Source organism: Grus americana, chromosome 1 (genome assembly GCF_028858705.1).
Source record: "Grus americana isolate bGruAme1 chromosome 1, bGruAme1.mat, whole genome shotgun sequence".
NCBI classification, from domain to species: domain Eukaryota; kingdom Metazoa; phylum Chordata; class Aves; order Gruiformes; family Gruidae; genus Grus; species Grus americana.
Window position 1 is genome coordinate 80,591,973 of NC_072852.1, and position 17,090 is coordinate 80,609,062.

General features: G+C 40.4%; 1 protein-coding gene across 3 annotated transcripts in view; it reads right to left on the reverse strand.

Annotated features, from left to right (window-relative positions):
* LRP6 (LDL receptor related protein 6) overlaps positions 1-17,090 on the reverse strand; it is a 127,072-nt gene that overhangs the window by 25,360 nt on the left and 84,622 nt on the right. For all 3 annotated transcript variants that reach the window (XM_054822607.1, XM_054822603.1, XM_054822595.1), the window contains 6 exons: positions 11,619-11,835; positions 9,967-10,256; positions 8,082-8,308; positions 5,827-6,011; positions 3,765-4,091; positions 14-216 (listed from right to left, as the gene is read on the reverse strand). In XM_054822607.1, coding sequence (XP_054678582.1) covers positions 14-216; positions 3,765-4,091; positions 5,827-6,011; positions 8,082-8,308; positions 9,967-10,256; positions 11,619-11,835 — 1,449 coding nt within the window. The remainder of the gene's footprint in view (positions 1-13; positions 217-3,764; positions 4,092-5,826; positions 6,012-8,081; positions 8,309-9,966; positions 10,257-11,618; positions 11,836-17,090) is intronic.

A 17,090-nucleotide genomic window follows, 5' to 3' on the forward strand; every position in this document is an offset into this window, starting at 1 on the left:
ACCCGCAGGATACCTGGCTGCCGTCTTCCTGTGCCTTCCGGATGATGTTCTGTCGAGAATCAATCCAGTATAGCTGCTTATCCAGAGGGTCATAATCAATGGCTCGAACGTTCCTGAGACTATGGATAGGGAGTATGATATCTGGACTCTGCTGCTCATCTATCACCATGCGATTAATTGCATTCTTCTGACTGAACAACAGAAAAGTTGTAGGAGCTTGATGGGTTAAAAAAGAGAGGAGGTTGAAAGGGTTACACATAGCAATAATGTTGGGTATTTTTATGTTCAACAATGACAACTACTATATATAACCAGACAGCATCTATTATTTCATTCCCCTTCTTCTTGGCCCTCCCTCCCAAAATAAAAATAATCAAAACAAACCATAAGAATCCCAACCTCTGATCAGTTTGAAAAGCCTTTCAAATGACCTCTTTTTATTTTAAATGTCTGAATGTGGATGTGACAGGCAAAGCTAGTTTTTTTAAGTTGCAGGACTAACGAACATGAAGACTTCTGTCAAAATCACCTCAAAGAAGAATGGTCAGCCATGCCTCTCAAGGAACTGCCAATTTTCTTTCTTAAAGGGGTCCCAGGGAAATGCAGCTCCACTATTCTGAACTTGAACCTTTTGCTAGGTATACTTCTACTTGCAGAGGAAGTCGAGCAAAAGCCGGCACTGGTTCCTTATTTAGAGGTCCCAGGGAACAGAGATTGCCATTACAGTGGCTCAGTCTTGCTCCCACAAGCCCCCTCTCTGCCTGCACCAGAATGAAACAACTAATTCACAGGAAAATCTCTTAGGCATGTGCAGGCTGCATTTTTGGAGAAAAATCTATTCACTCTTCTCAAATATATATATCTTGCTTATTTCTAGGTGCTCATCTGGGAATGCTAACCTGTAATCAGAAAAAAGATCTGATGCTCTGGCTCCAGCTTTCCAGATGCCCAGCAAAAATTTCCTGGACAAATGATTTTTTTTTCTTATAAATACCATCAAACATCAGAAGAGAAGACTTCCTCACCCCATATAGCTGCAGTTTACCTGCTGTGTCTTCCAGTAAGTGCAGAAGACATTTAATATATCGTTAACAAGAACTTATCCCTGTATTACATAACTGGGTCAGAAATCAGAGGAGGTAGTTAAAGCATTTTCCCTTTTCACAGCATTCTTTTCAATAATGGTCTACCTGAAGCCACTGCTGTGCAAGACGGCACAAGAGCCAGCAGCCAGAAATGCAGTTTGCAGCCTCCCTGAAGTTTCTACAATCAATTCTCTACAGCACAAGTCTGGAGAGATTAGCAGTGGGACACTGCACTCATTCAATCCAGCCTGTAAAACAGGTAAGGCAGCACCTTGGAAAAGGGAGGTAGTAAAAGTCTTCCAGAGAACATCATCACCTTGCTTTGTTATTTTAGGCATACGCTTTGAACATTTATTCTGGCTGCTGGGGAAAAAGAAAAAAAAAAAAAAAAAAAGGTGGGGGGGAGTTTCCTTGGTAACTAACACTCAATCCTAACATCCTATAACAATCAGGCCTAATTGCAAGGTATTTTTGCTTTCTGGAAAACCTGTATTTCCCCTCGAAGCGTTTCTCCAATAATTTAAGCTGCCTTCTACTTAGCTCTAAACTGTAGAAGAAAGCACACACAAAAAAAGCAAAGTTTATATGAATGTGTACAGCAAAATAATAGCTTCAGAAAACAGCAGTATTCTTACCAAGCAGTTAAGAGAGTAATGGAAAGGGAAAAAAAGCTTAAGATAGAAAAGTGCAGGTAAACATACCATCATAAGCACCGAAAATCCTTTCCACTTTTCCCCAAAGACACCCTCTCAGTGTCTTAAGATTGCCTGGCTTCCAACTTCAAACTGATGGCTCATTAGAAAAAGCAACAGCAGAATTTTCCCCCTTGAGTCCCCACATCTCTGAAACAGTACCAATTTCAGAAATCCCTTCCCAGTTTTCATCATTCTCCCTCCCAATAGTCACATTGTTTAACTATATTTTTGGCAGGCAAATGGAGTGCAATGAGCATGTCCCCTGTGTAACGCTGCCTTCAAACTACATGACACGTCATAGGTCTGATGAGATACCAAATCTCAGAGCAGTGTGTCCTTCCCGTAATTAAAAGCATCTATGCACGCACGAGCAGGGTGATCCAGAAGGGAGGAACTGGCCTCTAGACAGGGCTTGGGCTAATAATAATGTTCAGAAGTACATAAGCAAGTAAAACAGGCAAGAGAAAGTTAAACGATTCATACTTCAATTATAGCAGCCAAGAAAAAAAATTAAATTATACTCAGAGAAGCCTAAGTCTCCAATTACCTACAAATGAGAAATCGGAACGTTCCCAGGTTTAAACATGGCAGAGGGAAAACTCCTAATACCTCACAAATGGCCCTGAACTCTACTGCAGGGAAATGGTTCTATTTGCTCACAACAGATTTCCTGTATTTTTCTCCTTCACTTCCAAGAGCATTTTCACAAGAAAACATGACATTTGATCATTTTGCTACTTATTCTCCACTGGAAGTCAAATTCCTCCACCTACAAAATCACAGTCATCACTGGAGAGGTGCCAACCGTGCCTCTAACTCGCAGGAAGGTGTGAGAGTGTTAGAGTACAAAAATGCAGGTGTCATGCAAGTGCCCCTTGTAATATAAAAGGAAAGGAGGAGTACAGGGACACACGAGGGGGTTAAAAAGCAGAGTTTTCCAAAGAGCATGATTTTTAAAAAATGCCATGAGGTGGCATTCGTGGAACAAGCTGCCCTGCTTTTGGCTTTAAAACAACAGCTGGATCTCTCTACTCATGCATAATGTGGATGAGATACAATCTGTCTCTTGGTACTATGAATCTCTTCACCCACTGACTAATCTGAATGACACCAGTGGAAATCAGCCATCCAGTGTGGCTGCCAAAATTATGAGAGCTTCACTGGCAGCCAGTTATTGAAAGATGGATAAATTATTTGGTTAGAAACTAATTACACAGAGCCTGAGGGGCTTTGCGGTTCGTATTCTGCACAACAATAAAGAAAAATGGGGCTTGGCTGGACTGAGCTCAGAAATCTGAAGTGCTGGAGAGGCCGTGGAGCTGAGTCTCTCCTCACTGAGGGAGAAGCACTTTTAGGGGTATGAGAGTGGCCCACCTCAGCATCTCATCAGCCAACAAACACAGCTACTATAGAATTAAATCTTGAGCACCTAAAGCCTATGTAAAGTCCAGAATACAGACCAAACTATCACATATTCTCTATGTCAGGCAAGATTAGAAATAAATGAGCAATAAATAAGCAAGCAAGCATGCACTTGAGGAGGGTTTGACAGACAGATACAAAACCAAAATTATTTTGAGCTTTCCTGCTTACACAGATTAAGCTGAGTCACTGAAAAGGTTCACTAACAGCCACTCTTTATTTTACGGTGATACTGGTATGTTGCAAGACTATTTTTTTTGCTTTCGATATCCTATCTTCTCTTAAAAGTCACTAGAATTTTAGTACTAGAGATTTATATTTAAAAATACATATTTTTATTCCCACCTTTATCCAATCATATATCCTGTTTCCTATGGAGGAAAGGAGGCTAAGGAACAAAATGTTTTCAAATACACGTTTGGTATTAAAAATAGAAACTAGCTTTAACTTGGCCTATCGGCAAGCAAGCTTCACCATCTCAAGTAAAAATAAAACCCTTCTTTCCTCTAAGGACAATGCTTGCATCTGCTTTTCTGTTTTATTTTCATTCATTATGGCTTACCGCTACAAGTCCTGTTGTCAGAGTTCAAGGAATAGTGAGCTGGGCAGCCACAGACAAAACCACCAACGGGGACAGCCAAGCACAGGTGAGAGCAGTGACCATTGCTAGAGGCACACTCATTCCAGCCTGCCTGCCTGGAGGAATGGAAGACCAAGATGTCCATAACATAATCCAAATGCCCTTGGATGATAGTTCGGTTCTGGCCACTGGTCTTGTTGGCTCGTTCGATGCTACGCCGGCTCCAGTCTGTCCAATAAATGTAATCTTGATACTGAGTCAAGCCGAATGGGTGAGGCAAGTCATCAGCTATAATCTCACGGTCAAGTCCTGTTTCCAAAAAGGAAGGGAGAGAAAAAGTAGACTTATATGGGCACAAATGACATGCTGTTTAATATTGTTGGACGTGTCCCTTGCACAGAAAGGTTAACACTTCATTACTTTGAAGTTACTATTTCATTATTATGAATTACCAAGTAACGTGCAATATTCAAAAGACTATCCTAAAGTCTCAGAGCGTATCACAGAAATGTGCTAATCCTGCTTGCGATTCGCAAAAGAGAAAGTATTTTACTAAAGCAAAAAGTCTCAGTTTTGAAAGTGATCAGGGCTCTCAAAGATTCCGTTCCTTCCCTCCTTCCCGAAATGAACAGGATGCCTCTGAAGGAGATGAAGGATCTTGACACTGTATTCCCAGTTCAGCATCTCTTGCACCACATTTGGGTCTCCACCCGCTGCTTACAGAGAGGGAATTGTTATAAGCTTAATAAAATTCTATATCGTATTACGAGAAAAATTAAACGCACAAAGTTAAACTAATCTGTCTCTGGAATGCCATAACAGGAACAAGCAGTCAGAAACTCAGGGTAGGAAACAGTTAATTGTGTACACTGTGGAAAAGTTAAGAGATGTTAAGGAGCAGGGCATGGGGGGAATGATTTCAACCATGTTATTTCAACCACTTAATTACCACAGGATGTCCTGCTGTCTAGTCACAGAAAACAAACAGGAGATTATGAAGTGAGAAGTCATTCCCTCTTTGCACAGAGAAGAGGAGGATGCACACCCTGTACTCTGCCCTGCCATCACTAGCCACAGGGAAGATGAAATTCTAATGCTGTGTCCAGTTCAGTGGTACACAGGAGAGCACTGAGCCAGTCTCAACAGCGCACCAAAACACGTGAGAAGCTGAAGAAAAGCTTTTGTATTACGTGTAATTTCTAGAACACATTTTCCTGTTTTGATCTTTTACTACCTTTGTTCCACTATTGCAAACATACTGTTTAAAGCAGACTAACTCCTTCAGCCTTAAATATTGGCTAGTGAAAACACTAATCTGAATAATTTGGCACACAGCAAGCAGTCCACTCCTGTGGGTGCTGAGAAGTTAAAAAAAAAAAAGATGCTGTGCAAATCTGAGAGGGCTTGGGTCCTCAGTACACCACCCTGGGACAGTGAAAGAATAAAATATTCCACCTCCATTTAGCTGTGATGACCAGTTTATAAAACAATCACAAAGACCCCAGCATGAGAGAGCCCCCCTGGTGACTGGTACTAGCCAGGAAAAGCTACTTAGTGTGCAGGATACTGGGGAAAAAAAAAACCTGAACCCTGAGGATACCAACAAAGATTAAAACCCAAATTGTATTAAATTACATTGTGAAAAATGTCCAATAAGCTGTTAGTTATCTTGGCTTTCTCTCTACCTTTCAACCAACGATGAAGTGTTTGTTATGTATTTGCCAGTGCTCTTCAGAGCAGCAAAACAAGACCCTCCGAAACAGTGAAAGTTGACAGCTTTGTCCTACATATAACTGAAAACATGTACAGCTTGTATAATTTTAACTTTATGAGCAACTATATCACCTACAAGAAAATCAAGGCCTCGCTAAATGCTGTGTTGCATAAACATCAATTATAGAAGCAAATGAGGCATGTGAGTTTGGAAAAATCTATTTTTATCTTAAGACGTATATCTTTGCATTATTTAAGCAATAATTTGCCACAGGGAACAGTGAAAAAGCAGCAGCATCCCCATGATGCTGCCCAGGGCTCTGGGGCTCACCTAGCATGTTGGAGGATTCTATCAGGTTGGTATCGAGGTCAGTCCAGTACAGTCTTCTTTTAGCATAATCAATAGTTAGGCCGTTAGCACGTCCCACATTTGGTACCAAAGTAGTTCGCTCACTGCCATCCATAGCAGCTCTATCAATCTTTGGCTTACCACCCCATTCAGTCCAGTACATAAAGCTGATTGAAAGGACAAAAGAAAAAAAATAATTACATTTAATCCAAGAGAGAACAGAGGGAGAGAAATAAAACTAAACAAAAATCCTTAGAAAAAATAAGAAAAAAACAAGAGCGGCAAATTTGAGTATTTATTAAACCTCATTACGCTGTTTTTTCAAAACACAGGCAAGGAAGTGAGTCAAGTTTCCTCAAAATGCTTCCAACGTTATTTTTTCCATTTGGAGCTGGATTTTCACCACTAAGTTCCATATGAAAGCACTGCAATCTTAACTAATCCATGCACGTCAGTTAACAGGCAAGAGGCTGGCAGCTGGGCAATTTCATTTATACCTGGTTATTTAGCAAGGTATTTTCCACAGCACTTAGCTTCTGTTTCTATTCAGTTGTCCATCAACCAGAGGGATACAAAAAGGTAGGTATGCAGGGTACTTTTGTTAACAGGTGCCACTGCTCGTCTCCACACAACTAAGTCAATCAGCTATGTAAGTGTGTTAGGATTTAGCCAAGGGCCAAATAACACTAAATTGTATGGTATTTCCACTGGAGCAAAAGTACAAACCGATACACGCTCACATGCCAGTTTATGCCTCGAGAGAAGCACAGACTTCTACATGTTTACGTCTTCTTTAGGCACGGTACAGTAGAGGACTGTATATTTGACATTTGGTGTCAAGTGGTCAGTTGCTTCTTCCAAAATTGGAAGCTGACAGCATTTTAAAAATGAGTGAGACATAACTAGCCAATGTTTACATTTTTATCCTTTAATACCTGTGAAATGCTTTTAATTTCAACCAATCACACAGTGGGAAAGGTTGTGTCAGAAACCAATGATCGAGGGGGAGCTATTCTTTAGACACCAGGAATACTTGCAAATTTTTCTTTAAAGATTTAAAAAACAGGCGTTAGGGCTCAAAACTAATTTTTTTCTCCTGGTCTGTGGTGAAGAGACACAGCATTGAATTATAATAATCCTTGGAAAAAAACTATTGCCAGTGTAAAACTAGAATCGTCCTTAGTAACCTTTTGTTGCAAGTTAGTAACTGGATCTAACAATCTGGTCTCAGATGCCCTCTGATGTTCTCGTCCAGGCAGCCCCTGGCAAGTCGGGGCTGAATCCCATCTACGTGTCCCCCTGGGGGCAGTGCAGAACTCTGTTCGACTAAGCACCAACACAGTTGCCACCACCTTCGTGAAATGAAGCAGGAGGAATGTGTTCGAGTGGTGCAGTGTTCTCTACATTGCTGTAACTCTTGCAGTGTCACCGGAAACGTGATTGTTTCATAACATTTTAAAATGAAGTTCCCTCATTCGTAAAATAAGAATAATACAATGCTGGGATAGCCTCAAAAAGGTTTTGCAGTAATTAGGTAATGTCAAATGAGCATTTCATGGTAGAAGAGCTATTCAGAAGCTAAGTAGCCTTGCCTTGCTTTGCCCCGCTCCTTCCTCCCTCTCCCTGCTTATTGCCCTACTTCTGCTCTTATATTGAATCCAACTGAGAAGTTTCTTTTCAGGAAATCTTTCATTTTGGGGATAGGTGGGTATAATTGTTTCCACTCTTTCTCTGTCCTTGCTTCCCTTGTCCATACCAAGTAAAAAGGCTCCCTTATCTGAAGAAATAAACACCCTCCTTACACTCAGATAGTAAGCTTCACTGCCCCACTCTCAAGTTAAATCATTTAATACCTTTATTGAACCCTAACTTATGATAAAAAGGATCTTCATTTTTAAAAGGACAAATATTTTGTTTTCAATGCTATAGTCATTTTCTAATTAATGAATTCAATAAACCTACAATTTTTTTGATTCTCTGGTTAATTAAAAAACTAAATAGAAATCCCTTTTTAATGAGCTGCTCTGTGGTTGGTTTTGGGGTTTTTTTTGTAGTATTCTTAATGATTATTCAGGACATTAAGAGTGTATTCCTGCAGCCCTCATCCTCTAAATTACCAGGTTGTATTCCCCAGCTCAGTTCTCTCAGGATTTACATGCAGTGTCTAATGCCCTAGAGGAAGCATTATGATGTTGTTTTTCACTGTTCATAAACATAACATTAAATCAGCAAGTTACCCCTCAGCAGGGTCCAATGCCAATGCCCGGGGACTGTCAAGATCTTTCCACACCAGCACTTGGCGATGCTGTCCATCCAGCTTTGACACTTCTATACGATTTGTTCCAGTATCAGCCCAGTACAAGTTCTTCCCCAGCCAATCTACGGCCATGCCTTCCGGATAATCCAAGCCAAACTCCACGACGTGTTCCAGTGCGCTGCCATTCATAAATGCTCTGCTGATGGTCTGCAGGGATACAAAGATACACAGGAAAATTAGAAATTTTACCAGTCTGTCATTGGGCTGGTTGTTTTCTTTGTTCCATTTTAAACACTTTCAGATCATAGGAAAGAGGATCTTACAATATGCTACTTATTTGCAAAGCGAACAATGCTGCTATTCAGAAGTAATGATTTACTGTACTCTATGAATGTATTCTGTGTCAATTACAATAGCATTTCACTGGGGAAATAAATGGAATAACTAGTCTGGTTCAATTAAGCAGTCTACATGCCAAAGTGACCTTAATAACTCAGTGCCAACTTCGAGGGGGAAATATTTTGGCTCTCCCAGGACTATACAAAAGCATCAATGTTATAGCACGGAACAATATTTAAAGCAGCCTAATGAAAAAATTCAGGATGGAACAACAAATAGAAGAAAACAACCTAACGACCGATTAGCTCACTAGTGCAAGTGCTTCAGTACTGATGGTTTAATTTCATTTCACTAAGCATAATTTCTTCTTGGTCTTTTATTTAAAAGACTTCTTTTAATTCTTGCCACGGTGGATCAGCCTGTGATGGCAGATACAGCCAGAATTATGTATCAGAGTTTAGGCATTGCGTGATTTACTATGAACAGCTATAAGCCTGAATATCATTAGGATGGTACAAAATTCTTTTTTGCAAACATGGTCTTCCTTTCTGTGTCCTTAATATTCCTCCCCCGCACTCCCTCCTTATACTTGTAACCCATCAGAAGTTAACACAAAGATTGATTTTTTTTTGGTTTTTTGTTTACCACCCAGTTTGGATGCTACCTGCTAATTATGCCAGTTTGTGACAGTACACAGCAGGGAAGTTTGTATCTCAGTCTTAAAAATTGAAATAAAAATAAAACAATGATCTGATCAAACACAGCTCAAATGAATACCATACCTAAACAGTTCAGCCAAGTCACCTCTCTTGAACTCACTTAAACTCTGTGTTTTTAACTTTTATGATTCTTCGGTTGCAAGGGTCCACAAGTTATTGTTGGCACAGGTCTCAACCCAATCGCAGAAAACTTTTATTAAAAACTAATTTTTGGTGCTCACAATTCTGACTATATCTACAATCCATGAAAAACAAAGGGAATAACTAGACTCACTGATAAGAGACAGACAATGCACAGATTTCTGTCACTCCATTAACCACCACATTTAAACATCTACCCTCAACCTTTCACCATTTGTCAGTCTGGACCCTAGACCTGTTCTACAAAGCAAATACAAATATTTATTACATTCATAATATGTCCCATGTGCAGTAGCTATATAAGTTAATGAATAGGTAAGACCCATTTGCACTTCCTGACCCAAGACAAGGCTTCCCCCCCATTAAACGTATCTGGCAAAACATCTGTGTTCCCTGAAACCTCCTGCCATATGGCATTCTTCTCAGCTTTCTGCCAAAAAACTTTATTTTTGCAAACCTATCCTTTATGTGAAAATGTATACATTAGATTTAAATGATTTATAGGAGAGAATGCTGCTATAGTATAACAAAAATGTATGCCATTCTCAGTTAGAACAAGCTCTTTTACCCATCCTTTGAATCTTGTAAGAATGGATTGACAAATGCAATTTAAGTATCTCAAGAACCTTTTAACAACTTAATAGCCAATATGGAATAAACCTCTACCTTCAGTGAAATGTCAGTCCAGTAAATCCGATTGTCTGTCACATCAAAATCCAGAGCAGAAGCTTCCTTGACTCCAGTGAGTGGAATAGCAACGTTGTTGTTGTTCGTTTCCAAAGAGATTCGTCTGATATCTGCTCTCCGAGAAAACAGCAGGAAAGCTTCTGGGACGATGCAGGTCTTCATATCATTGATGAGCTCTAAGCCTATGGGGCAAGCGCAGCGAAGGCCTTGTGGTCTGTACAGACAAAGATGGCTGCAGCCACCGTTATCCTCTGCACAAGGGTTTGTACCTAAGTGTGCAACAAAAGCAAAACCAATCATTGCAAACTGACTTCGGTTGGAAGATGAAGTCAGTCCTCACATGCATCAATGACAGTATGAGTTCTTTAAGAAATACGTGTAGTTTTTCAGCTTTTATTCTCTGAATGAATTAATTTTTATTAATTTCCTCTACCTCTTTAGAAAGCTGTTTTGCTACATGGCTGGAAAGCCAGCGCTTGTTTTCCTGACCCCAGGAAACAAACCCAGCATTAGGGAAAGGGATCTGTACTCCAATAGCTACTGATGTTCCCGATTCCCAACAAAACCACTAAATGGACCGTAAGTACATAGGTAAGGAAACGTATGTTCTGCTGCCTTTTGCAGTACTCTGGTTCAGTTACATACTCCAGTTGTGGTCCTAGAGATGGAAAATTTGCAGATCTATTTTCACATCTGTTCAACGGCCTCTTCTCTCCAGGGTGCTAGTAAAGCAGCATCTCTTTGCAATACTAACTTGTGTACCTGCACATGCTGGAAATTCACCTACTAAGAGAGGCCCAGCGTTACCAGGCTCAATTAGCCAAACAGCTGGAAAGAGCACTGCATTTAAAACACACGTACCTTAGGGCATCTTGTTAACGTGGCAGCAGCAAAACAAAGATACACTTCAACTACATTTGATTAATTCCCTGGGTTACAATCCAGACATGGCAGCAAGAAGCTGCAAGCCCTAACCATACAGCAGGATATTCAGGGAATGTGATGAGTTCTGTGATGCCACAGTTGCACTGCTACCGGTGTTTGGATAGCCAACGATAGCAAATTTAAAGTTAGATCCTGCATTTTTACACCACAGACACTACAGAGCAGAAAGTACTCCTAGTTATTTTTAAAGGTGATTTTGCAGTATTAATGTGAAAAGCACTGAACAGAATAAAACTAGCTCATTCTTAGCTTTTGCATACCAGGAGCACATGTTCAGATTGCAAGATGAAAAGCTGCTACAGCTGCAGCTTCATAAACAGCTGGGCTAATCTAATAGCTGGCTATTACAAAGAGTTGTTCTCATTTTCCATTATCCTTCTTCTCCCCTTACTGGATCCAGGGTTGTTCAGACCTATGAGCTGCTCCAATTGCCTAAGCAGCAGTAAATTACCCATTTGGGGGGGGTGCACGGTTGTTTTCCAGCTGATACTCTTCCAACTTAGAGAAGTGAAGTACCTCACAAAAGACCTACTTCATCCCATCAAACTGCAGCCTGCGTTATCATGCAATAAAACTGGATTCTGCCCATTTCTAAAAATCTGACTTAGTATAAAGCGATACCTAGAGAAGAGCATTGCTGAAATTTTCTATTTCATTTTACTTGCCTCAATACTAGTCTCACTCACCAATTATCTGGCGGACGTTTGTAGCTTTCAGGCCCATTAGATCAGGCAGTTGATCTATGATGATCTCTCTTTCTGCTGTTCGCTTATGCACGCGTTCAATACTGCGTCTTTGCCAGTCTGTCCAATAAACATAGTCTCCCAACAACGTGAATCCAAAGATATGAGGCAGCTTGTCCTCCACCAGAACTCTTCTCCCAGTTCCATCAGCATTCATGACCTATGGAGATGCACAAGCTTATTTATTATACAGATAATTTTGTCACTCTTTATCAGAGATTAATTAACCAGCTGGTCCACACTTAGACTTCAAATTAAAAAATAATCTCCTAGCCATTAAAATGCTATCAATGTTACACAGCAGTCTAATAAAAAAACCCCTGTATTTCAACAGGTACTTATTCTAAAGGCCACAGAGGATCTCTTATGTATAAGGTTAGTCTCACAAACAGATCATAATGTGAAATTATGACACGACATTCCTTATATTTGCTTCAGGAGCTAATATTATGCATGCCTTTGGATGCTGCCTCTCTGATGTTTCTGACTTATGTCTCTTGGTTTAGTTCTAAATGGGAGACACTGTGTTTTACATGAATGAAACAAGCTTACACTGTCAAGGAGTCCTGGCTCAGCATCTTGTAGTCCACAGTTCCTCCCAAGTGAGCTTTGCCCAGGTTACAGATAGCAGTAAGAGGAGGCCCCCCATAAATTCCAGGAAGCAAACAGTCAAGATGATCTACAGAACACATTTATATTCCCAAGCCTGAATAAAGAACTGGTTTTCTTCAAAATTAAGTTTGGTAATTTTTTGTACTAGAAGGAACACTAATAGTCTGTAAATAATTGCATGCCTTTGATCAAGACGCTTGAATTTACTGTGTCATTTTTCTCTGCTGCTAAAAAGAATACCTAACTTCCTCAAAGGGGCACTGAGAGGATTAAACATACATATTCACGTTCAAGTGATCAAGTACCTCAAGAATGCCAAGTATTATTATAAAAAGTACCATAGTGACAGGAGTGAAAAGATTCCTGTGTTTTAAGAGAAGCTTAAAAAATGATTCAGCACTGCAATTTTATAGAAAAGTTCCTTCTGAAATATTTCCGCTGGTTTCAAGTGTACAAAGTTTACAGCATGTATACTACCCTGCCAAAAAAAGAACAAACCCCAAAACCAACCTTAATGTAAAAACTTCCCAAAACAACGTGACTGACAAAATTCAAGGTAGCATACTAATCCCTGAAACATTAAAACATCCTTCCCACTACACAAGGATGTTCCAAGTTAAGGACTTGAAAAAGGGTGACTTACTAAATCACCATTTTCAAATCTCTCTCACTTGCCTTGGAGGAATTAAGATAACCATAGACAAGTATATTTGATTTCCCATTCTTCCCATGGCTCAAACCCAAAGACTTGTGCAATAACAACCTTCAGGATCAATTGGTTTAATAACTCCAGCTAGATGGATGATGTTTTGTGGTCAAAAGAATTTCCTAGTGCATGAGAAATAAGGCGGCAAGTTTGGAGCAACTCCTACCTTTTGCCTACTCAAGGACAGATGGGGAGGGAGGAAAGGAGTAGAGAAACAGAATTGAAACCCATACCTTTCTCAGTATACAGTATAATGTGCACATTAATAAAATATTGTAAGTTCACTAAAAAAGTGGAAGAAAATGCTATAATCTTCACAATAATTCAATTTCTCCTTAAAACTATTCCCTGTCATAAACTTCCTGACATTGCTACACTTACACTTAGCATGTTTGAATGGGAATTGAATCTTTATGTGCCAATTTCCTACAGAAAAATGAAAGGGGCTCTGCATACTTGCTGGTTTGTAGGAATAAGCTCCACTTTTTTTTTTTTTTTTTTTTTTAAAAAAGCTCATAATTGTGGGATTGGCTTTCCAAAAAATCTTCAGTCTAGTAGCGTATACTGCACGCTTCTTCTAATGCACTAATGCACACACATCACAAAATAAGATGAGCATTACTTGGTGAAATGTTCTTTTTCCCCTGCATTCTCACTAAGATTTTTTAGAGAGTCAAGCGCAGTACTTGAGGCTTCACTTTGCATCATGGTACATTTACTATCCTAAAGCTGTAACTTATGTCCTTTACATTGGTAACCAAATCCAAACATAGCTTTTCCTATCACAGATTATTTAGTTAGGCTCAGAGCCCAGCATAATTGCCTAATTTCTGAACTTCTTTTGAAAACAAGCCCTGCTATTCTACTTACTCTACTTCAGAAAATTTCAGCATTTGCTGGCGCTCTCAATTCCTAGCAGCATGCCTCCTACGCTCTGTTTTGATAAAAAAGGTTGCTAAACAACAGACTAACAGTTAACTTGAGAACCAGGGACACAGGTTTAATATCTGTAAGATAAACTGTGAGTCATAGTCTTTAAGCCCACCATCTCTTCAAGAAACCATCACCACCAGCAAAACGGGTCATCCCCTTCTGACTGCTACCCCTTTTCTAACCACTACAGAGTCATCTTGAATATCTGCAATGATTTGTTTCCCCCTTCCCCTTAAACTACAGAGATGAGCCATTTGCTTGCAACTAATTAATATATGGCAATTAGTGCTTGCTAAGCAGACCAAACAGATGTACAGAATGGATGGATGTTGCAAAGCAAATCAACTGAAACCACAGAGTAATAACCACTAAAACATCACTATCACAAAGCAGTACCTTTAGATACTACACTTTTTGCCTTGTACTTATAAAAGGAAGAAACTTCTATATTTAAGAAGGTGTTTAACAAAGCAAAGAGAATTAGTTGGAAGGTGTGTGGTGTGAGATGAACTTTCTCTGGCAAACTTTAAAAGGGGAGCTGTTCAAATAAGCTTCCTCTTATACTGAAAGAAAATCAGGAAAACAGAAGGGAGAACTTAAGGATTAAGTATCTGCTTTTAATTCATTTTTGTTTTGTCACATACAGGTTATTTTGAAAGACAGCTTTATGCCACCTAGACGAAACAGACACCTATCTGAAAGTACTTATACATACCTGCCAACCTACCCGCACTGCAATCTTGCCTGAGCCCATCTGTGCTATATTACTTAATATAAACATCTGCCCATTCGCAGCTGGGTGCCACCATATGAATGGTTATTACGCCATTTGGCATTCTGTGGCATAATGGCATAATGGTTCTCATGCCATTACAACCACCACGTTGTCTGCAGTCACTGTGGCTGCATTTTGGAGATTTGAATAGGATTTCATCAACAGGCTACAGAACCGAACAGTCTGGTGTAAGGCAGGAGGAAAGTGGCAGGGGATAGAGGGATGATACATATAATAAGCACAAGGAAAAAGAAACAATCGCTAATCAACCAATTTCAAAAGGATTTCAGCATCATCTTTTCACATACTGAAATTTAGGTGACAACCGAGTCTCAGCCGATACCGCTTTATGCATTCATTCCCCTTCTTCAGCCCCTGATGGATCAGCTCACCACAGTGAAGGCTGTCCCCACAGAATTCCCCACACGAGAAACCCACCTTCTGCTGCTATGAGGCAGTGTCTCCAGCGGTTTATGCTGCTTTAACCACAACGTGGTGTGGGTTTCACATTCTGAGGCCACTCTGAATACTGCAAACCACAGTGAGAATATAGACTACAACAGGAAACAGATGTGGTGCAACCACAAACACTACCTTTACTGAAAGAGCGAGTAATTCCATAAAAAAAAACCCCAAAGTACAAAAATTAAATAGCCTCAGGAAAAATACCAGATACCCTGCCTGTAGGATAAGGCTTTGCTTATCCTAGAACAATAATGAATGCAAACCTATGGCCTCATACAGCTTATTCAAAATAAATTAATTAATGCTGAAAATGTGGTAATATTTCAAGATGCTGTACCTAATGTTCAGCAAGAATAATAAAAAAAAAAAACCAAGAAACCTTTGAAGTATCACTTCTATTTTAAAATTACAGACTGGATTGCACAGTGGTATATTCTAAGGGTCTGTCTTGCTGTCAGATACCCTGGATTCAATTCACTCTCGAATACCGGTAATAACTGTGATAAATAGGCTAGCGCAGTGAATTTACCTTTCTGATAATCTGGGATTTGAATGTATGGTAGTTTACACTTATAATTTGATTGGTTTAAGTCTAGACCTCTATCATTATACCTACCTGATCTGTGAAAATAATGTTCAGCTCTGGTTAGAGTTCATATCCACAGCACTGATGAGATGCTAGTAATAGAAACTGTTTGCCATACTCAGATTAACATCAAACATAAGAGACCAGTTCTACAAGGTGCTAGACAGCCTCAGTACTGACAACTCCAGGAGGAGAAGACAGCATGCAGGCACTGGAAAGAACACACTTTCCAATGCAAATCTGGGAGACTGTCAGACAAAGCTAATACAATTTACTCATAATTAACCTGGTGCCATAAGCAGGGTGATAGTGTGCAAACCATTACCTTGCAGCTTAATTCACGAGCACAATTTTGGATGTAGAACCATAGACCAGCCCAGGTTGCAAGGGACCTCTGAAGATCATGTGGTCCAACCTTTGATGTGAAAGGAAGCCTATAGTACCCTGTCCAGTCACATCTTGAAAACTTGCAGTGATGGGGACTCCACCACATCCCTGGGGAGGTTACTCCAGTGAATGATTGCTATCACTGTAAAGTATTTTTTTCTTATATTGTGACGAAACCTCTCCCAGTGCAATTTGTAGCTGTTGCCCGTACTCTCCATGTGGCTCCTTCTGATGGGAGAGCCTCCATCCTCCTTGTAGCTGCCCTTTAAGTACTGGGAAAACTGTGATGAGGTCCCCTGGAGCCTTCTCTTCTCAAGGGAGGAAGGACCTAAATCCTTCAGTCTTTCCTCATAGGGCAGGTTCTACAGCCCTTTGATTATCTTCATGGCCCTCCTTTGGGCCCCCTCCAGTCTGTTTGCATCTTTTTTGAATTGTGGGGACCAGAGCTGGACACAGCACTCTAGGTGCAGCCTGACAAGCGCTGAGTAAAGTGGGATGATCATGTCTCTATCTCTGCTAGCAATGCCCCTGTGGATGCAGCCCAGGATCCAATTTGCCTTTGTTGCTGTAGCAGTGCACTGGACTCATGTTCAGCTGCTTGTTCAACAGGACCCACAGGTCCCTTTCAGCAAGGCTGCTCCCCAGCCACACAGATCCTAGCCTGTACCAGGCTCTGGGGTTATGTCATCCCACGTGCAGGACTCTGCACTTGTCTTTGTTAAACTTCACATAGTTCTTGCTAGCCCACTCTTCCAGCCTGCCCAGGTTTCTCTGTAAGATGGCTCTCCCTTCTGACATGTCTACCTCACCACCCAGTTCAGTGTCATCAGCAAACTTGGTGAGGGTGCTTTCAGTCCCATCATCCAGATCATTTATGAAGATATTGAACAGTGTGGGGCCCAGTATGGATCCCTGGGGGACCCCACTTGTGACAGGCTGCCAGCCCGTGTA